This window comes from Abramis brama (genome assembly GCF_963993115.1).
Source record: "Abramis brama genome assembly, chromosome: 18".
Classification (NCBI taxonomy): domain Eukaryota; kingdom Metazoa; phylum Chordata; class Actinopteri; order Cypriniformes; family Leuciscidae; genus Abramis; species Abramis brama.
In genome coordinates this window covers 215425-237803 of record NC_139980.1, presented here as the reverse complement: position 1 = coordinate 237803, position 22379 = coordinate 215425, and the positions used below count along the sequence as shown (strand labels likewise).

Genomic DNA, 22379 nt, shown 5'->3' with positions numbered 1-22379 from the left:
TCAGGTGGCGCTGACAGATAGAGACTCACCACACGCACACACACACACAGGGGGCGCTGGTGAGTCCGTCAGATGAAATACCGCAGTGATTTTATTGTTTCCACAGAGAACAAGTGTGAGATATTGGTGTATTACTGGAAACTGCAGAAGTGTGTGTGTTTACAACAGCTTTATTGTGAAGATCACAACAGAAGATCATTCAGAACTCTGAAGGGCTCAGCGTCTTCCACACAGACGGACTATGATCACACATGACCACAGAATAAGCGTAAGTTTATGAAGGAGACACACTGTTAAATGATAGGATTAGATATTTCTAAAGTAAGTCACAATAACAGCTCCTGATAAATGAGGAGAGAGGATGATGAGGAGAGAGGATGATGATGATGAGGAGAGAGGATGATGAGGAGAGAGTATGATGAGCCGTCTTACAGAAGGATTAACTGAAACACCTTTCCTCTGTGTTACGTATCAAAACCATAGAAAGATCAGGCTACAAACAGAGAGGTGAACACACACTTAAATAAGAGATTAACAGAGTAATACAAATATTAAATAAGAGATTAACAGAGTAATACAAATATTAAATAAGAGATTAACAGAGTAATACATTTACACAGTGTTATTTTTACACTTCTAAGCTCTTAAGTTGATGTTGATGATGGTGTTGATGTTTATCAGGAAAAGTTTCCTGGAATGTCCCAGATCTGCGTAGGGAGAACAGGCCTAGTCCAGCTGGTGTGTGTCGTCCGCCCGGCCGTGTGTGTTCAGATCCGCTCTCAGCGTGCTGGAGAAAACACACACACACAAACAGATATAGGAAAACTCCAGAAAACAAGCACACTTCTCTGAGCGCTCACACAGTGGGAAGTTATTTGAATACGTTAAGATCTGCAGGAATCCTACGATTAAGAGCGGCTTGCACTGGGCAGAAGCCTGAGGACGACTGTGGCCAGTGTAGCCCGACAGGTGCTTTAGGATTAATAATAGCCTCGCCTACACTGTAAAACAAAAAATCTGTTAAATTTAGGGTAAAACACCAGGTAGCGGTGGTTGCCAGAAGTTTACCGTAGAAAATACGGTAGCAACATTTCAGGTTTTACAGACTCGACTTAGGGCTTCTCGATTATAGATAAATTATAATCACGATTATTTTGGTCAGTATTGAAATCACGATTATGTAACACGATTATTTCACATGACTTTGGGAATTTGTTGCATTTATTAAAGACACCTTTCAACAATTCTTAAAAAAAATCGAAATTTTAACATTTATTGTACTTTTTGAACTATTAAAATGATATAGCAGATAATACTTAAATGTGTATTTTAATAATTCCCGCAGCTCTACCACTTATAATGCGGAAAATTCCCCCGCAAACATTGATTCACTTTAGCAAGTAGATTGTATGAGTCGCCTAAATTAATCCACACAGATTATAAAATCAAATCAATCATTTAAAAACTTTCACCAAGATGCAATTTCACAAACCGTCTCTCTCTCCGTCTCTCTAAATGGGGACATGACAGAGCATTCACAGCACAATCGGGCCAGCATTGCATCGCAACTAAAGTTGATTATTTTCACTTCTTTAAGTCTTATCAGTTTAAACCTTCAAGCTGAGAGAGTTTATGGCTTCGGGAGGGGCGTGTGTGTGTGTGTGTGTGTGTGTGTGTGTGTGTGTGTCATTTAGAACACAAGACAAAATAAGAGCGTTATTGCAAAACAGAACATGGCAAAATAGTCGTTTTTACTCGATTGTACTATTTTGGTGATCATTGGGAGCCAAAATCGAAATTGAAATTCAATTAATTGCACAGCCCTAACTCAACTTAAATTAAAATACACTGAAAACTTCCAATCCCAGTGGAGATTCACATGATCAGTCAAAGCTCATCACAAGCAGCTTTTCCACTCGCTGAGGAAGTTCATATTAATATATAGTGTCATTCACACAAACACTGAACACCATCATGCAACACACATGATCAAAACACATGAAATTTAAAAATGCAATAAACGTTAATTTAACGACATTAAAACCCTAATGTACAAAACCGATTAGAAAAAAATCTGAAAAACTATGAAGAAACAGTTATTTCAACGAAAATACATCAAACGTGAAGTGTCACGCAGGGAATTGTTGGGTTTTTTTTACTGTAAATTATACAATGACGTTCTTTTTCACTTCCAAAAACTGTAAATTTAACGGCATTTTATAGTAAAATGAAATGAAATGTACGGTTAGATCTATCACAGTCATTCACTGCACAGAAACTTTCTGTTCAACGTTTTTCACTGTAGCATTTTTACCGAAGTCTTTTACCATTACATCAGGCTGGTTTACAGTGTGTTGACTGTGTTCAGCAGGTGTGTGTGTGTGTGTAGGAGTGTGTATGGACACACAGATGGTGAATGTAGGGCAGGTGAGTCAGTGGATCCACACAGATGCTCTTCTACAGGGATTACGCTGAGCTCAGATTAACACTGATCAGATTAGCAGCTCTCCAACCCTCGGGAAGACTCAGAGAAACATGTGAGAAGAGCTTTCCACTGTCTTCATGAACTTCCCCAGCGACTGCCTTTATCTGGTCATCTCAGCAAGCCCGTGTGTGTGTGTTCGTAGCCTGAATAATGTGCAATCATAACAGAGTTTCCCAGTCCTTCTGGTTTTCTGCAGGGGTTTCCCCTTGATTGAAAAGTTGAAATATTAAAGTTAAAAAGTTTACGTGATGCAAGATCATTTATTTTTCATGGCTCAGAGACCTTTAAAATATTGAGGGCGTCAGACAGAAATGCCTCAGGTGCTGTAAAATGATAAAAGACACCAAAGTTCAATAAATAAATGCATTTGCAAACATTATTAGTTGGAGTATCTGCCATGAAGTGCAGTTGTGAGACTGTGGGCAGTTTACGGTTACCAGGAAACATGGTAAATTGTCATATTTAAATAAGGTGAGCTTGTCAGCACAAACACAACTCATCCAGTCAGAACTTAGATTCAGAATGACTATTTTATGTTCATAGAAAACCAGAGATCACTGTGAATCACTCTGTTGATAAAGAGTTGAGTTTTTGTTGTTGATTTTTAGTTGTTTCTGCAGCGCTTCAGGTACAGTAATGTGGTAAACACAGCTGCTGCATGCCAAATACATTAATTTCTTATAAACGTAAGATTTGATTACATATCAGATGGTTACAGCATATTCTTGACAGTGCAGGCAGGACTGGGGTGATGAAATCAGTTGTAATGGCAAGACAGTGGGAATCTGTACAATTACAAACATGTTCTTTCGTTCTCGGTCAAACTAGTTCAACGAGAAACCCTGAAGGTGAGGAAGGGAGATGAGAGTTTGTTTACCGAGAACTGGCTATAAGCAAATAGCTGATACAGTAACTATAGCTGCACTAAACAGATCCAGTTATGTTAATGAGGGCGGCGTTCCGGTTCAAACTGGGTGGATTTTTTTAAGGAAATTAAAAGGATTTCTATATTTTATTCACTTAATAGCCTATGAAAGTTATACGAATTCAGCACAAAGTGGGCTGAACTGAGATTTTAGCCGAAATTGTTACTTTAATAGACTTTAAATTTGATATGGATAAAACCGTATTTACTTAGGCTATCTGAAATTATCCAGGTTTAATCAGATGTAATGCAAACTCTGTGTAATAATGATTTCTTGCCTGAAAAGAGACTGTGTTTCCGTTATGAGACACATAGTAGAGCTGCACGATTAATCATTAGAAGATCAAACGCCCGCGCAATCTTATTCCTAAATGACAATGATTCGTCTATTAAAGCTTTGACAAGTACGATCACGGTGAACATTCAGCTCTGTGTTGGCGCTGACCCAAAGAGAGCAGTTAGCCTATAGATATGAAACAGCTTCACAAACAGTCTTTTCAACTGTATCAATATTTCTTACAATAATTCAAATTATCACAGAAGTACTGGAATAAAAGTTTATAGTTCGGATATGAACACTGATGGCTATGGTAGCGATTAAAATAGAGCAAATCCTAAAATAGTGCCTTTTCAAAGTAACTTGACGCTTCAAATAAAGATTGTTTCAATTATATTGTTACACCAGTAGGTGGCGACAAGTGACTGTTAATTTTTTTTTTTGCCATTGAATCATTCATTCAATAGATTTTTAAAATCACTGATTCATCCAGTACTGAAACAAGAGAAGTTAATCATTAAATCATTTATTCAAACTGATTAAAACAATTTGAATTCATTCATTTTATTTTTAAACAGACTGCAGCAATTAACATTTTGTCAGAACCTCTAGTAAATTATATGCTATTTTGTTTAGTTGTCTATTCAGAATCGTGATCTCAGTTTTTTAAACAAAAAAGTTGTGATTCTTAATTTCCAGGATTGTGCAGTTCATTGAGTAAAAGCAGCATCATAACCTCATGTGAGGAAGCAGGTTGTGAGAAGGAGGGGGAGATCAACTTATTAATACTGTTTACATTTTTCTTCAAAAATGTTTTAGTAAGTATTATTAAACTGTTGAAATACAGTCGAAATTATTTCTGAGAATTCTTATAATAGAATACATACATATTTAAACACCAATGTCTATGGTAACATCCACAAACAAATATTATTCAATAATATTATTATGTATTCTAGAAGCATTATCCAAATTATTTTAATTGTATAATGCACATTAACTCCCCTTTCCCTTAAAACTGGATTCATCTTTAAATGTGTTTAATAATTGTTTATATTCAAAGCACTAAACTGAGAATTCACCATTCAAAACATTCTACACCTTTTCTACTTTATAGGTTTGTGTCGCCTGTTAAATTCTGCATGTACATATGCAGATTCTTACACAATGAAACATTCCTGATGTGCATCTTGAGACAAAACATTGGCACTGATATATTTTAAGATTGCTTACAAGTTGCTTTCAGTTCAGACAGCTCAAACTTGCATTTTAGTCTTGGACTACTTCAAGCCATGTCTGTGAAACTGAAGAAATGTATCTTTAATTTGGCCAGATTTAAACGGGTAATTATCTCCAAGCAGAGATACTCTTGAATGAAGAAGAGTTTGTGCCACACACAATTCATAAATGTTGTTTATTGACCTTTCATATGACTGTCTTGATGCACAATAAAAAGATCTAATTAAACACATCAAAAAAACCATTGAAAGTATTTAAAAAAAATGATAAAAGTAAATATAAACATCTTCCCAACTAGAGTCTCCCCAGTGAATCTCAGCCAATTCCAGCCCTGGTTATAAAGATTGGCAAAATCTGATTCAACAGGCTCAGTCATGTTCTACCTGTTTTGTCTTTTTGTATTCAGACTTTTGTTGTGTCATAGATTTGCTACATATTTCATCACAAGGAATGACGCTGGAAGGTACTCACCCCTCACTGGTCGAAGGTGTGTCGTCACTGCCCGGACCCTGTTGCTGTTTGGCATCAGGCAATGACTGTGGCGGCTCACTGTGGGATGACCTATGACCCGACGGACGGCGTCCCATGAGAGAGGTTTGAAGGCGAGGTCTGGCAGGTTCTCCCCAAGGCCGAGGCAATGTAGATGTACATGAAGGTGTCCACGTGTAAGGGAGTGGCGGGTTCTCCTGACAGAACACAGCCCGGGCTTCAAAATAAGCTTGAGAGCCAAAAACACTGGAGGTGTTTGATGGAGTCCACTTCCCAGTCGGGGGGCAGGTCGTGGATGGAGGGCTTGGCACTGGGTGGTGCAAAGTGGGACAGGAGGGTGGAAGCCGTGTCCTTGAGACAGGGGGGGTCGTTGGGGGGAAACCTTTCGAGTGCATAGTTGTGGTCTCGCCCTCATTGTGGGTCTTGCATCCTTGATGAGGCGCAGAACCTCGCAAACCTGCATTGTATTCCTGTTCAATGCAGGATCCCTGCAAAGCATCCGACCTCAGTGGCTGAGCAGTTGCTCTCTGCATGTGTGCCCTGATGGGGGGAGCAGTCTCTCTTTGTGTTAAAGTGCGGAGTCGCTGCCCTCTGCACTGTGAATCACGAGCCCGGTCCTCAGCGGGAAACCCTACGCTGCTTTCAAATGTGTTGTCCATGAGCATTTCTGGGGGTGGAGGCGGGAGGCTGTCTATATCCAGATGCTCAGGTTTGTCAGCCGGTCTGGGCTCAAACGAACGGATGCTACTCTTGATGGTCCTACTGGTGGTAAGTGCTTCTCTGCTGGTTTGCAGCAGTGGGAGAGAGCATTTCTTGTTGCCCCTAACTCTCACCGGTCTTTGGTCTACAGGACTTTGTCTTGAATTATCCTCCACCCCTTGGCTAAACGTATTAATGAGCCTCTTGACAGCATGTCGCCCCGGTGGTTCTGGAGTAAACTTTGGAGGAGAGCTAGATCGCACTGCCCTGAAAGGCCCTTTGCTGCCGTACTGGAGGCCGTAGTACCTTGCTGAGCACTGTCCTACAGATGAACCTCTTCCCATCTTTGTCCGTACACGGCCTCCATGATCTTCAGGGAGATTATTTTTTCTCCTCCAGTGCATGTTCCTCGGGTTTCCTTGTTCCTCATTAGGATCTGATTCTTCCGCTTTGCTACACAAGCACTCGGCGGATTGCGAGCGCTTTGGTCGTCTTAAATGGCGGTGTTTTAGTTTCATCTGAAAGGTATTGTCTGCGGTTTTTGGCCGTCTGATTTTCCTTTTCAAGTTACTGGTCTTGACTTGATCTTGGTTTTGAAGGCCACCCTGATCTGGGGGAAAGCTGGAGTTTGCTTCAGAAGAACCACACATTGTTCCCCTTGTCTTGTCAGTCAACCTCCCCACCTCATCTTTTCCACTGACATCATCCTCAAGTTCTGCATCATCATCATCATCATCGTCATCATCATCATCATTGTCTGTGCCTTCCTCATTGGCGTTCAGGAGCTGCTGATCTGGAGAGCAGCCGGTGGTAAAGACAGATGTTAGTCCAGCATTTGCTCCTGATCCCGAGCTCCCTCTATTCCGACGGAAGCCATTCTGGCACTCGTTGTCCGCACCTATGCCACTGTCCTCACTGTGCAGCGCAGAGTCCTCTGGGCCTGGCTTCCTGAGGGCAGCAGCTTCCACACGGGACAGAACCTGCTTCAGGCGCTCCTCGGCCACATGCTTAGCCAGCAGCTTCTCTCCTAAGACCTCAGACAGGGACCCAATGTAGTCAGCTAGCTCCTTTAAGGCTGCGTCACCCAGGCACTTCACAGAGTCTCCCACTGAGATCATCTGAACTGTGGAGTGGAGAAGCATGTGCTGCAGCAGTTCGGAGGGAAGCTGGTTCAGGTCGTTGCTTGGTTTGGTCGTAGGTGGATAGTCTTTAAGTAAAGCGGGCCACTTCATGTTGTGTCCATGTTCCCTCAGCAGCTGCTCACCTTCAGTGGCTATTTCCTCCAAAGCCTGGTTGATCTCTTCGTAGTGCAAGACTGCTGCCGCTACTGCGGTCTGTATGGAGAGATGGGTCTTAGCAGCCTGGCCCACAAGCCCTAAAAGAGACTCGTATTTGGAAATGCTGGGGTTCAGGTACGCATAGGCTGCTTGGTGGGCTTTCAGTATGAACTCTGCCTTTGACTGCGCATAGGAATTTTTTCTTAGTCTTTGTTTCCTCTGCCTCCTCCGCTTTCCTTGCTTATCTTTTGTCCGTACCTCCTCTATTCCTTCTTTCTGGTATTCTAAGAGGCCCTCTTGTGCACTCTGTTCATCCTGAGAGCGGACCTCATCTAGCATCTTCTCAGAAGCATCTTCTTCGACTGTCACAGCGGCGTCACAAACTACATCATCGACTGAGGATCTCTTACCTTGAATGTGTTTAGCATTTTCTTGTATCTCTAGTCCTTCTGAACCAGTGTTTATCTCTGCTTTGATTTGCAGTTGTGCCCCATCACAGGGCAGGTCAGCATTTTTCTGGCTTTCCGGTGATCCAGACAGCAAAGCTTTTTTGCTGAAGAGTTGACCTTTAGAAGGAGAGCACCCCATGTTGATGGGAGAATCCTGTTCCTTTTCTTTTGATTGACTGCAGATTTGAGAGTGATGTGTCAGAAAACCTCAACTTGGTTCTTGTTTACGTACCATACCAATTGTGTCCCGTTGTCCTTTACTGTCCCTGTCCACAATCCCTGTCTTCCTCTACTTATTACCGCTGGCCAGTTGGTTTTGTATGCCATAGAGAGCCCAGGATTGAAGCTTCCAGTCTTTCCCACACACACACACACACACACAATCACGCTACAGGAATAAAGCGCATGCTTAAGACCATAAGCTCATCTCACTAATCAGATGCCCTGCTGGTTACCTTGTCTTCTTTTCTTTTTACCACTGGTTAATTCTTATTGAATTCTTGTTGAATTAACATTATATATGTGTTAGAATCAAAATACATAGTAAAAATCTTCAGTGACTTCAGTTTTTTTCTACAGTGGAAACAGTTTTCATTAAAAAAAAAAACTGTTTAAGTGACTGTATCAATTTCGTTTCTGTGAAATTGAACAACATCCAGCAGATGATGAATTAAGTTCAGTGTGGCTTGAGGTTGCAGTATTTATAGATGTTTACTTCTGACTGAAATCCTCCCTGGATTTATGCCAGTGATGTCTGCAAGCTGGCAAAGGCAAGGATTTAACAGGGCAAAATGATCCACAAGAATCACAAGCAGTGGCAGATGCTGATAATGGCATTAAAGTTCAAAGCTCAAATCAGTTTTTATAGTTTATTAAATGTACAGCTTTACATATACAATATGCAAAAAGAAACAGTACAGAAAGAGGAGTGTAATTTCAATGGTTTGATTCGTTATTTTTAGGATTACACACTTCACCATTACGTAAATGCAGACTCCCTGTTAAGTTAAATATATAAAAAACATACAGCAAAATTCATCAAATCACTGTTTTAGCAACTTTCATAGGTTACATGCAGTATTGATATATGTACAATGTACATCACTGCAAAAAATTATTTTCTTACTTAGTATTTTGTCTGGTTTCCAGTCCAAATATCTAAAGCAGTGGTTCTCAGTTCCAGTCCTCGTGACCCACTGCTCTGCACATTTTGTATGTCTCCCTTATTTAACACACCTGAACCAGATCATCAGCTCATTAGGAGAGACTCCATGAACTGAACTAAATGTGTCAGATAAGAGAGACATACAAAATGTGCAGAGCAGTGGGTCACGAGGACTGGAATTGAGAACCACTGATCTAAAGATTCTTAAATCAAGATGTCTTCACTAAAGTAGTAAAATGCCATAAGATATTATGTCTTGTTTTCTGTGAATATAAATCAAAAATGTTCTTACCCCATTGGCAGATAACTTTGCTTTTTAAGCAACAAATCACTTAATTTAAAAAAATCACTTACAGTACATGTTTTCCCCCAGAAAACAAGACATAATATCTTATGTCATTTTACTCATCTAGTAGATGCATCTTGATGAATTTTTAGATATTTGGACTGGAATCAAGACAAAAATATTTTGCAGAAGATGAAAAATCCAGATTATTTAAGTCTGAAAGATTCACTGTTCTGGCCATGGAAGGGTTTGTTTGTTGCTGGAATTGCTAGAAGAATACAAGACAACATTTTTATTTTTATCTCGTAGTGTGTCTATGCGTCACCGGTAATTGGCGGGACACTGGGGGATCTGTACTGCCTCTATCCATATTTAAAATATCCTCAGTCTTGTTATTAATGAAAACATCTTTAGAAATGACACTGATCTCATTCACCGATGGTGCTGCACCAGGGCTGGTGACGCCTGGAGTGGTCCGGCCCACTTCATGTAGTACGGTAATGTTCGCGGTGGCTGTGTCCTCTCTAATGCGTCTAGCCAACCTCCCCATGATCGATGCCCTCGAGTTCTCCGACAGCTCCCACAGGACTATGTAGCACTTTGGGATAAAATGACAAAAGATTATGCCATAGTTGGATGCCAGGATGGCCGAGGCCTGAACAATGTGCCGCTGTTCGGTCTTGTTTCTTTCAATATAAATGGGAATAAAGCAAAGCCAGACAAACAGATGAATCAATATGCTGAAGATAATGACGCCAGTCTCGTTGAAATCATGTGGCACTTTTCTACCCTTGAATGCAAGAAAGAAACAAATGAAGGCCAATAGAGCTATGTAACCATGCATCACAACAAAACCTATGATGGAGCCCTCGTCGCAGACAACATATTTCTTTAGGCCAGTCTCAGGCCACTTTATATCTGGTCCAGGAGACTTTCCCAGAGTCATCCAGAACAACAGGATGATTCCTTGAGCACTGGTAAGCAGGACTAAATTGATAACAGGCTTGTAGAGCTTTTTAAGATGGTGCTGCTTGTTTGGATCAAAGGCCAGGAAAGCCAGGAAAGTGCGGTAGGCTTTGACCAGGATGCAGGAAACGCAGAGGGTGAACCCGAGACCGTACAAGATCTGCTGAGCCCTGCACTGGTGCTCGTTCGGCCGGCCGATGAACATGATCACGCTAGCGAAGCTGGCCGTCAGCCCCAGGAACATGAAACAAGACATCGTGTTGTCAGCCTTTCTGATGACTGTGGTGTTTCTGTGCACAGTGAAAATGATGAAGGAGGTGAACACTAGAATCAAGCCTATCGCTGTGGCCACTAACAGAGCTATGGGATAACTGCCATCCCAAACCAGATAAATCTCCTGGAAATACTCGCATTCACTTGCTCCCGGAGTAGACCATTTTCCTTCCGGACATTTCAGGCATTCGGGGAAATCTGAAAAGGAAAATGCACTTGTTTTGTCATCAAATTTGAACCAGGAAAGCACAAGTCAAACCAAAAATTATTCAGACACCAGATATAATTTTTTTTCATTTTTAAATAAAGTAAACTGTGACATATCATACCCACAAATTCAGACACTTTAACCTGACCATGTTTTGCTGAAGTGTTTTTTCTTCTAACAGAAGGATGAACAAAACCAGTGAAATATCATCAGTTGAGAACTCTGAGTTCTTAATCATATTTTATTACCATTTTCTAAACTATAGCGAATAAACTGATAATGTGAGAAATATTAAAAGTGTCTGAATAAATGTTGGCTTGACTGTATTTCGCTATCAGCCCTAACAAGTTTTTTTCTCTATTATTGGTATTTGAAAGCAGCTAATATTAGGGCTTGTTACCCATGTCTCTGATTGTGATTTGTTAATGGTGTCATTCAATGGTGAGCAAAAAGCTGAGAAATGACTGTTTTTGTGTAAGGGTACGTTACATGACAACAATATGCTTAAAACGGAGAAAACAGACGACACCATTGTCAAATCAATCCCCATTCACATAGATCCGCAGAAACGACTAAAAACGCTGTATTCTGCTGCCAGGCCACTAGATGGCGATTAAACACTATAGACTGAACATGTAATACACGTGCATGACGTCGTCGTCTTCGAAGATTCATATTTCTGTTGTTTACGCGGAGACCGTTCTCAAAAACTTGCACTTTGAAACCCTTTTTCAAAACTTTGCGTTTTCAGGCACTCAAAGCGCCGTTGTCGGGTAAATGAACGGCCAACGCATAAAAAGTTTTACGTTTTTGGTTGAAATCGGAGTCATGTAAACAGCCCAAAAGACTACATCCGGATCAGATTCAGAACGATGATCAAACACAGATGGAGTAGATCGAGTCCATCAACACCCCTAAAGCTTCTCAGTCCTGTAACTCGTCCTGGTCGACATTTCATTCAGTAACATTAGGCAGATTTGATTTATATACTGTATAATGTTGATGATTGCATTATTTTACATGTGCGACAGCAATCCTCTATCACTGTTTCTGCTTCTTCTTCTCCTGTGTTTCGATCAGGAGATTCAGTACTCTTTCAGAAGATGTGTAATAGCGCCCCCTACCGTATAACAGTGAAACACAGACTGGATGAAAATTCCGTCAATGGTGGGGAAAGAGTTAAAATAATAGGTTTGTTGGCAAGAAATTCCTCTGGGTGTGACATACTGCAGGGAAAAACGCGAATGCATTTACTACATATTTTGTCACAACTTTTTGTTTTGACTGATGGGTTTGGCTTAACTCAATAATTTCAATACTAATATTAATAATAATAATACAATCTGAAGACAGTTCCAGTGTTGCTGTGTTCTGCTAATCTGTGAATGAATTCTGATTTACCGTATCCATCAGTATATGTTCCTTCAGCACATACAACGCAGTTGTAGCAGCAGGGGATCTTGGACTGGTTCTTCGCAGTGCCACGACCGCAAGGGTCTGAGCACCTGGCCAAGGGTAGCTGGAGGACAAAAGAGACACATCTCAGTGATGGTTGTTTTCTTGTGGTGGTGGTCGAGAGAATAGCAAAAGTAGAGACAGCACAACTCACGCTCTCATTTATCGACTGGTATTCACTGAGGATCTCCACGTCTCCTTTTTTCAACATGAATTTCCCCACAATTTCAATAATTCGTTCATCATCTTTGTCCTGCCACATTATGAGGTCGTAACCATCCACAAAGTCACCGTTTTCGTCAAAGAAATATGTAGTGCCATCGAGTGTGAAATTCACACTGTGCATATTCACACTGTGCACTTTCCAATAGCTGCAAAAGAGTACAAGTGTTCTTGAGATTAAACAATTGGGAGAAACAAAAACACTGGAGAATATGGTGTTTGATCTTGGCAACACTTTACAGTAAGGTTAAATTCATTATCTATGAACAATAAACAGCATTTATCAATTTTTTCAGCTGAACGTTTTAGATGTAAATTATTTGTTTGAAGTTCCCCTGGGATTTTAAGTTAATATTGCAATTCCATATTCGCATGTACACGGTTTTCTGATGTCGGTTAATGGTCACATGACTATGGAAGTAAATTAATGACAAATATATTTGAAATAAAAAAGCTTGTTGAATTGCACTAATTGAAAAAAAAAAAAACTATTGCTTTAACAGTTCTTGCATTTAATGCACTGTATTTTCAGGGCTTGCATTTTAGGGTCTGAAATTCAACATGTTGTATATTTAAGCTGTGAATATTTCAGTTCAAAACATTTCACACACATTTTCATTATTTAAAATTCAATAATCCACATTCGCCATCCAGACTTCACTTCCAAAATATTCAGTCTGGTAAAAATTACAACCTATAATATTCGACAGGCAATATTCAGTCCATTTTATTTTGCAACCTTTTGTCCACAAAAATGTTGGAAATTATGCAAATGTGTAGCGGTAATGTGGTTCTAGGTTCTAGATCTAGGTTAACGTTGATTTCTACACATACAAATGCATTTTTAATATATAAACACTTGCAACAATTAGCATCAGTTAATGTATTGCGAAAGAGCATGAGTTAACAATAAACGTCATGTTAACCAGCTGAACCTCACGGGGAAGTGTTCTCCTCGTATTGTAAGTTCAAAGCGCCGTGGGCTTGAGAGATCTCACCTTCCAGGGAGGGAAGTTGTTGTCTCCGGAGCAGGCGGTGTTGTTGCAGTCCAGCAGTGTCCTGAGCCCGTGTGCTATAGCATATATGGCCAGCCTCTCCATGTAGGCCTCTCTCAGGTCCACTGAGTACAGCACGTCATCTGTGGAGCAGTCCCTGGGCCAAAGCGAGCAGTTCAGTCTCAGCTGCTTGTACTCTTCTATGAAGTCATTTCTTGCTCCTGGCGTCGGCCTGAGGTTTCTCAAGTAGTCTGTAAACCCTGGTATGTTTCCCATGGTAAAGGAAAAGCCAAAGATTTTACCCACTTTGTTTATGCCGGTCATCTTTGTTAAGGGCTGGTAAATGGCCCAGATGTCGCTCGCGATCCAGACCCTGCTTGTGTTGGTTTGGATCATCTCCTTGAAAAGCTTCTCCACCAGCTGTGGCTTCAGGATGAGCAGCACCACCTTGGCGTGAGACTCTCTAATGCTCTTAGCAGCATCTTTGATGTACTTCTCCACATCGACGTGGTCCAAGTAGTGCGTTACCATTTTCTCAAAATCGACACATATTGTTCCAGCTGACTGTTGCACGAAGCTTTGGTAGGCCGCTCTCCCGTAGTCATCATCTCCGTACACGACACCGACCCAGTTCCATGAGAAATGAGTCATGAGCTTGACCAGCGCCTGAGCCTGGTAGATGTCACTGGGAATCACACGCATGAAGGACGGGTACCGCAGTTTGTCGCTCAGGACTGGAGCAGAGGATGCGGTGCTGACCTGTTGGCAGATAAACATCATGCCTTAACACTGGGTCCTAAACAGATGTGATGCTGCAACATGCAATCAACGTCTTTCCCACGTTAATCAGAGTTTAGTCCGATATGAGACAATTCTATTTCAGAAACGGTTTGGTAACTCTTTACAATAAGGTTTAATAAACCATAACATTAATTAATGCATTAACTAACATGAACTAACAATGAGCAATACATGTGTTACTGTATTTGTTAATCTTTGTTAATGTTTGTTAATAAAAATACAGATTTTAGATGATAATAAAAACTTTTGATTTTAATAATGCATTAGTAAATGTAGAAATTAACATGAACAAAGATTAATAAATGCTGTAGAAGTGCAGTTAATTATTAGTTCATGGTAACTAACTGATGTAGTTAACTGATGTTAACTAATGAACCTTATTATAAAGTTTTTTAACGGTTTCTATCCCTGCAACAACGTGGCTGAAACAACATCATGCAAAATATTCAACTCTGTTCAAACTCTGAACAAACAAGTGTATTCTATGTACATTCTATTCTATGTTTTTAATTATGTTAAAATGGCGTAATATTTATGATATATACACGCTATACTGACTGGCTGATTTTGGACTGATTTGGTTGCGAGTGAAGACAGACCCCGCCCACCTGCTCTTCTGATTGGCTGATTTTGGACTGATTTGGCTGTTAGTGAAGAGAGACTCCGCCCACAAGCTCTTCTGATTGGCTGATTTTGGACTGATTTGGTTGTGAGTGCAGACAGACCCCACCCACATGCTCTTCTGATTGGCTGATTTTGGACTGATTTGGCTGTTAGTGAAGAGAGACTCCGCCCACAAGCTCTTCTGATTGGCTGATTTTGGACTGATTTGGTTGCGAGTGAAGACAGACTCCACCCACAAGCTCTTCTGATTGGCTGATTTTGGACTGATTTGGTTGCGAGTGCAGACAGACTCCGCCCACAAAGCTCTTCACTGGAATCTTATCGCATATCGTCAGATTAGGACACGGTGTCATTTCATTTCACAGTGTCATTTTCATCTGCGTGATTGGGACTTTTGTGTCAGGACGAAAGATTCCCCCACGCATCTGATTCAAGTTGGTCACACAAATTCTACGGACTAATACCGGGCTAGAACCGGACTAATATGGTCATACTTCCTGGTTCTGGTAAGAACTCGAGCTGCTGCGTTTTGGACCAGCTGTAGTTTGTTTATTAAGCGTGCAGGGCAACCACCCAGTAGAGCATTACAGTAATCTAGCCTTGAGGTCATGAACGCATGAACTAATTGTTCCGCATTTGTCGATGAGAGCATATGGCGTAATTTAGATATATTTTTAAGATGGAAAAATGCGGTTTTATCGATACTAGACACGTGACTTTCAAATGAAAGGTTGGTATCAAAGAGCACACCCAGGTTCCTGACCGACAACGAAGACTTGACAGAGCAGCCATCAAGTGTTAGACAGTATTCTAGGTTATTACGTGAGGATGTTTTTTGTCCAATAATTAGAATCTCTGTTTTTTCAGAGTTTAAGGTATGGTTCGGAGTAAAATCAACCTAGGGTCCTTTGCACCATGACCTCGAGCCAAACACTCCCCAGAAGCCTTTTTTCCCTTGGTTGAACATTATTAAAGTTAGAGCTTATTTATATCGGCCGATAGAGATGGCTTAGTGCAGGCGCTAATGGATTCAAGGATGTATCCCGTAAATTACCCCACTAATAATGCCCAGAATGTCACCAAACTTCTACAGTAGTACAAATAGGTTCTGTACTCATAAAACAAGGCATTAGAAAGTTTGTAAGTACTTCAGGAGTTGATTTAATAAGGTCACTTCCGTGATTTGGGAAAAGCACGTAAAAGTCCTGGCAGAAAGCGATGCATAATGATGTAGTGTTACAACGCCCATTTCCAGGAATACACTAATATTTTGTTGGTAGTATCAGTTTGTAACAATTATTAGTTGTCAACACTTCGAAAAAAATTATTATTCGTCGTTACACTACATCCTTATGCATCGCTTTCTGCCAGGACTTTTACGTGCTTTTCCCAAATAATGGAAGTGACCTCGACGTCAGGGCGTAAACAAATATAGAGCTGAGTATCATCAGCATAACAGTGAAAACTAATGCCATGCTTGTACAGAGTGAACAGCAGTGGTCCTAGTACTGAGCCTTGTGGTACACCATACTGAACTTGTGATCGATGAGACATCTCTTCATTTACTGCTACAAACTGATAACGGTCAGATAAGTTTGATTTAAACCATGCTAGTGCAATTCCACTAATGCCAACATAGTTTTCGAGTCTATTTAAGAGAATGTTGTGGTCAATAGTATCAAATGCCGCACTAAGATCAAGTAACACTAATAGAGAGATACAACCACGATCAGGAGGAGATTACCTGCGGACACAGGTAGAGAGTGAGGAGATTACCTGCGGACACAGATAGAGGCTGAGGAGCTTGGCGATGGCGATGGACAGCTCGGAGTATCTCTCTCCCAGAAGAACTTTCACCGGAGCACGGAAGTCGGAGTAGTCTGAGAGCGCTGGCAGCGACCCGTTAACAGCCAGCAGATGCTCCACACAGTGCAGAGCTTTGGTGGGAGAAGCACACGAATCACACACTTCATATCCCAGCTTAATCCCCGGAAGTAACGAAGAGTTGTTGATTTCTTCGATTGTGTAGATGGCACCCAGAGATTGTAGAAATGGGATGAGATCAAAACTAGAAATATAGAGAAAGACACTTCTTAGTATTCATTTCTTAGCTGACCAGCTGTATGATTATTTGTTATTAAAGGATTTTTCTCCATATAGTGGACTTCAATGGGGTCCAACTGGTTTAAGGTCCAGATGTGAGTTTCAGTGCAGCTTCAAAGGCTCTACATGATCCCAGCCGAGGAATAAGAGTCTTATCTAGACAAACCAGCGGACATTTTATAGAAAATCTCATTTTCTCCTCCAACCTCAAAATCGTCCGACATCATTTTTTTACCTTTTATTTTTATTTTATTTTTTGTAAATGTATTTGACTTAGTTTTTGCACATTCACTTTATAAACACTCGGTCTGTACTTCTGCCTATGTCTCACGTGTGACCTTTCAACATGATTACGTAATGCGTGGTGCATCACAGCTAGTGCAAGACGAGCATTTGTGGTTAAAAAGTATATAAATGTTATAGGGTTGTGCCGATAGACGATAGTATCGTGTATCGACAATACTCATTATTATTATTATTATTATTATTATTATAAGGCTAGTATTGTTATTAAATTAATATAAGAACCTACAATTAATTTGTCTTGCCTAAATTCATAACAACATCACCACATAATCACACTTGCGAAATCACAAGCACACGCTTATGAGGACTCCTCAAAGAATCTACAAAACTACATCCCACATCAAAATTGAATTGAAGGTTATCTAAGTATTCACAAATCGTCAAGAGTGCTTGTTATAAACAGATCTTGTACACGATACTAATAAAGATATCTGAATCTGAATCTTAAAACCCCTTGCCCGGCAGGGATCACTGGTGATCCCAAATCATAGTTTTTCAAAATGCATTACTCTTTTAAATTATCACACTCTTACTTGATCTGGACAAAATCAGCATCATAAGGAAGGTTTAAGACTCCAGCTTCGATATTTGACCACTGTTTATGATTAAACTGGTTTGCAGTGACATTAATTTCTTAATTTATGACAGGAGTGCAAAATAATTCATCTGTAACGTTCGTTATTTTGAATAGAATTAATCACTCACACAACATCCATTCTCGTCTTCTCCGGTTTATTTGTGCTCAAATACATATAATAAACAGAATCCGCCAGGGCAATTATTACAATGGTGCGCATATTTGGAGAAATATTGATTAATTATCATATGTTAGTAAAATATTTTGCCAATACAGAATACAATTTCTATTCATTTTCCACTGAATAATGCGATCTGAACAGCTGAAACAGCGCACGGAGCTTGTTGTGTATCTCCCCTTCCTGGTTTGCGTGAGATCTGACCTCGAAGAAATATGATTCGGCTGTCCAGCTGTCAATCATCACATGTGATTCAACGTGACCTCTTCTGCATGACGTGTCCTGTGTATTGAGAATGAGGAGATGTCGTCACGACACAGCGCCCCGCCCTCAGAGACCGCGTCATCCTCCCCTTTCCGCCATTTTGGGAGGATACCCGCCAGCGCCGTTCATTGTTTGTATTGGTAGTAGAGGAGGTTGTCGCACTATTTTAGAATGCCTGGAAAACACTGATGTGTAAAAAAACTGCTCCAGTGTCTCACACGATTGTCGTGGAAACCGTAGCAACCATGTGTTACAGTTTTTTCGTATTTTAAATTTTAAAAGTAAAAAAAAAAAAAAAAAAAAGTTTGGCATTGGTAGTAAGTTTCTCCCTGTAAGGACCCTTTTCTTTTGCCGCATTCATCTCCATTTCTTCTTAATTTTCTCGTAATTTCTATTATAATTCCTCGAGCCGTCTTTCCTGCTCCGTCTCTGTATTGCTCTTGCACTGTTGCCCCTGGCAACCGATAGCGTATCCTCCCAAAATGGTGGACGGGCTCAATTCGTCACGTGACCGCAAGCTACCTATGAGTATGTCCTCATTCTCAATACTTCCTGATTCTGCACATTCATGATAAACAAAGCGAACGTGACATTTCTTCACCGAAACAAGTTCTAATAAATGCACGATTTAAGTATGTGTGTTTTGTGTGTTATTTTCGTGCGATTTGGGGTATTTTTATATGAATAAAAAATAAAGGTAAGGATAAGCATAGCCCATAGCTTCATATAAAATGCTAAAAATAACATATTTCAAAATCGTTTTCTGACTTGAAACCATTGTAAACCGCGACCGGAATATGATACAAACACTCGATGGTGTTTTAAAGTGAGCTTTAAATAAAAGTGTAATATTAATAAATTTAATTGTGTCATGTAGCTTGAGGCTAACTGTTGTGCTAATGCACCTGCTGCAGGAGCTTTCTATTCCATACAATCATTTTTTAAAAATAATTCGCAATTAAAAGTTCCAAGAATATTTTTTAGTTGTTTGTTTTTTAACCAGGCTTACGTTAATAGGTGGATTATTTGTCTATGGGGGTTACACATTATGTGTCAATGGCTAAGCATTATGCTAGAAGAAAGGCTATAATGGCTGCATTCAAACAAAAGAACAAGAATAAAAGAATGATGAAGACCATCACAGGTGTGAAAGCTTGGTCGATTTAAATGAAAAGAACATGAATGGGGCCAGTTCTCATTGCCAGACATAGTCAGAGACAGTAAATAGGTGTTTAGAGGGCAATAAACTATTTGTTGAGAAACTTGTTTGCTTTCTCTGAGAATTCTCCAAATTCTCCCCTGACATGGTCTCACAATAGGCTTCATAAAATGCATAATTTTAGAGATATCATTCTCAGACTTGAAATGAAGCATGACCACAGTTGTGGCTACACTTTAGTTGTGGTTATAAGTTGCTATCCTAAATTCACATAATATTTTTATACATTTAATAAATATATTCTTAATATTTGTTGTTTTTGTTTTATGTTTGAGCTTATATATCTCAATATTAATAACAGTTTGGTTAATTTTGAGTCTTGAACTGTAAACTCTCAAGGGTTGGCTTTCTAAATATATGTTGGTTATGTGTCTATTCAGAATGACTTATGAGCAGCAACCTTTTTATTTTGGGTATGTCATGTATGCAGCCCTTGCCAAAATTGGGGGTGACGGGTAAGGGGTTTTAACAGACGCATCTTTCTCATACAGCTTGTTTGAGCTTTTGTTTGTGGAGAGATATAGTGGAGAGATTACCTGCGGAGCCGACACGCAGCCGATCCGCAGTTGGTGAAAATTGGGGTTAGAGTGGAGGTACCCTTGTAAACACATTAACATGTTTTCCTTTATTGGAGTGAAGTCATAAGTTTAAGTATAAACCGATCGACTCAGCTAGATTTTTGCCCCTTACTGATTTCTCCCGGCATCTAAAACACATAAACCTGCGTTCTTTGGGTTTATTGAAGTGTACATATGTGATGGGCTATATGACAGGAAAGCGTCCTTACTGTGAATTTAAGTGCATCCAAACAGAGAGAAAACTGGTAGGAGGACATATATCACAAACTCAGACTCTTTCTTGACCAAAGAAATAAAAACGTGTTCTCATCTCGTGCAGAAGTAGTCAAAATGCTGCATCTGTAATGGCATGAGAGGATAATATGTGTCCCGCTGACATGTTGAAATAATATTGCATTTTTAATGCTTTATTTAACATCACAACAGACATAATAATTTAAATACTCATAGTCAGATACAAGAATGATTAGGATGTTTTCTTACCTCACTATACCAGGAAATAACCTGATTTAGCCTATTATTAAACACTCCACCTTTGCTAGCAAAATAGAAAAAGATACATACATAAAACAAAGTAATTAAACAAGCAAATTACTGAGTAAATAAGCAAGTTAATGATCAAATAAGTAAGCCCCTCCCCCCCGCACGATTATATTGTGTATCGCCGATCTCTCAGAATGACTATAGGACAATATGAAAATGGAGCATATCACCCAACACTAAAATGTTTATTTTTGTTATAAAATGTCTGCTGGTTTGTCTAGATGAGACTCTTATTCCTCGGCTGGATCGTGTCGAGACTTTGAAGCTGCACTGAAATTCACATTTGGACCTTCGACCTGTTGGACCCCATGGAAGTCACTATATGGAGAAACATCCTGGAGTGTTTTCCTCAAAAACTTTAATTCCTTTTCGACTGAAGAAAGAAAGACATGAACATCTTGGATGATGTGGGACAGAGTAAATCATCAGGAGGTTTTAATTCTGAAGTAAAATAATCCTTTAAAGGTCCCGTTCTTCGTGATCCCATGTTTCAAACTTTAGTTAGTGTGTAATGTTGCTGTTAGAGCATAAATAATATCTGTAAAATTATAAAGCTCAAAGTTCAATGCCAAGCGAGATATTTTATTTAACAGAAGTCGCCTACATCGAACGGCCCGTTTGGACTACATCCCTCTACTTCCTTCTTTAATGACGTCACTAGAACCGTTTTTTGACTAACCTCCGCCCACAGGAATGCTCCCTCAACTCTACCGAAATTCGTTTATGTACTTGCGCACTTCTTATAACTTACTGTGTTTACTCAGCTCTTACGGTGATTTTCTGAAGTAAAACTGACGCTTCATCTTTTGTGTGATGTACAATAAACTTTTTTTATTAAACTCATCAGTATATGTTTGATCATCATTCAGACCTGGTCCGAAACAGCAGACTTGTAGGCTATTAATAAATAATGGATACATACAAGCAGATGACAAATACGTTATAATAACCGTAATTAAACTACTAAACTATACCTGTTCCATCTCTATACAGCACTCTGACTCTGTAGGCATTATTGTCCGACTCGAAATGAACACCGTTACTGAGAGTTTCTGATATTATCATCATTCCGTGAGATGAGATTGTCCTGACAGACTGAGCGAGCTCATGAAGCTCCGCCCCCTTTGTCGTCCAGCGGCAGCTTATTTGCTTTTAAAGGGCACACACTAAAACAGCGCGTTTTTCTGAGCCCCAAAAAATGTCAATTTAAACATGCTATAAAAAATGATCTGTTGGGTATTTTGAGCTGAAACTTCACATACACACTCTGGGGACATCAGAGACTTATTTTACATCTTGTGAAAAGGGGCATAATACGGGACCTTTAAATATAATAATAATAGTACATGGAACCCACAACTATTAAAAAACAAAAATGCATTGTCCCTGTGTTTTACTGTAATTCTCAGATGATACCAAGTGAGATTTCAAAGAACTTAACTTTAACAGTAAATATGTGAGTGCTGTGTCTGTGTGGTGGTTCACAGGTGTGGAAACTCACTCGGTGCAGACAAAGGGCTGAGGTCTGGTTCTCTTGTGGAGGTTGATCACTGTAGAGTGGATGGAGCTCAGGATGGCGATGTTGACGTCTCCTTCCATGTACGCTCCGCACAGGGAGCAGGGAATATCACAGCGGACCCAGAGACACGAGCTCAGCATCAGCAGGGCCAGCACACGCAGATCCAGGCGGGACAGCATCGTGAAAGAACATGAGCACACACATCAAATCAAGCATCTATTTATTGTAAACTGGTTCTGCTTTTCAAGTGACGTGAG

The 22379-nt window shown here is 40.1% G+C and overlaps 3 protein-coding genes across 3 annotated transcripts in view; 1 reads left to right on the top strand and 2 right to left on the bottom strand.

Annotated features, from left to right (window-relative positions):
• The window catches only part of rpf2 (ribosome production factor 2 homolog), a 223885-nt gene that overhangs the window by 102247 nt on the left and 99259 nt on the right, over positions 1-22379 (top strand). The gene's annotated exons all lie outside the window — the stretch shown is intronic.
• Positions 155-8218, bottom strand: pcare2 (photoreceptor cilium actin regulator 2). Its single transcript, XM_084091607.1, has 2 exons — positions 5398-8218; positions 155-787 (listed from the first exon to the last, which is right to left on the bottom strand). Exons 1-2 carry the CDS (start codon positions 7977-7979, stop codon positions 727-729), a joined length of 2643 nt encoding a protein of 880 aa, XP_083947733.1. The 5' UTR covers positions 7980-8218; the 3' UTR covers positions 155-726.
• Positions 8703-22359, bottom strand: olfcb1 (olfactory receptor C family, b1). Its single transcript, XM_084091616.1, has 6 exons — positions 22105-22359; positions 16612-16903; positions 13409-14169; positions 12348-12546; positions 12140-12257; positions 8703-10728 (listed from the first exon to the last, which is right to left on the bottom strand). The coding sequence occupies exons 1-6, from the start codon at positions 22299-22301 to the stop codon at positions 9590-9592; spliced, it is 2706 nt and encodes a 901-aa protein (XP_083947742.1). The 5' UTR covers positions 22302-22359; the 3' UTR covers positions 8703-9589.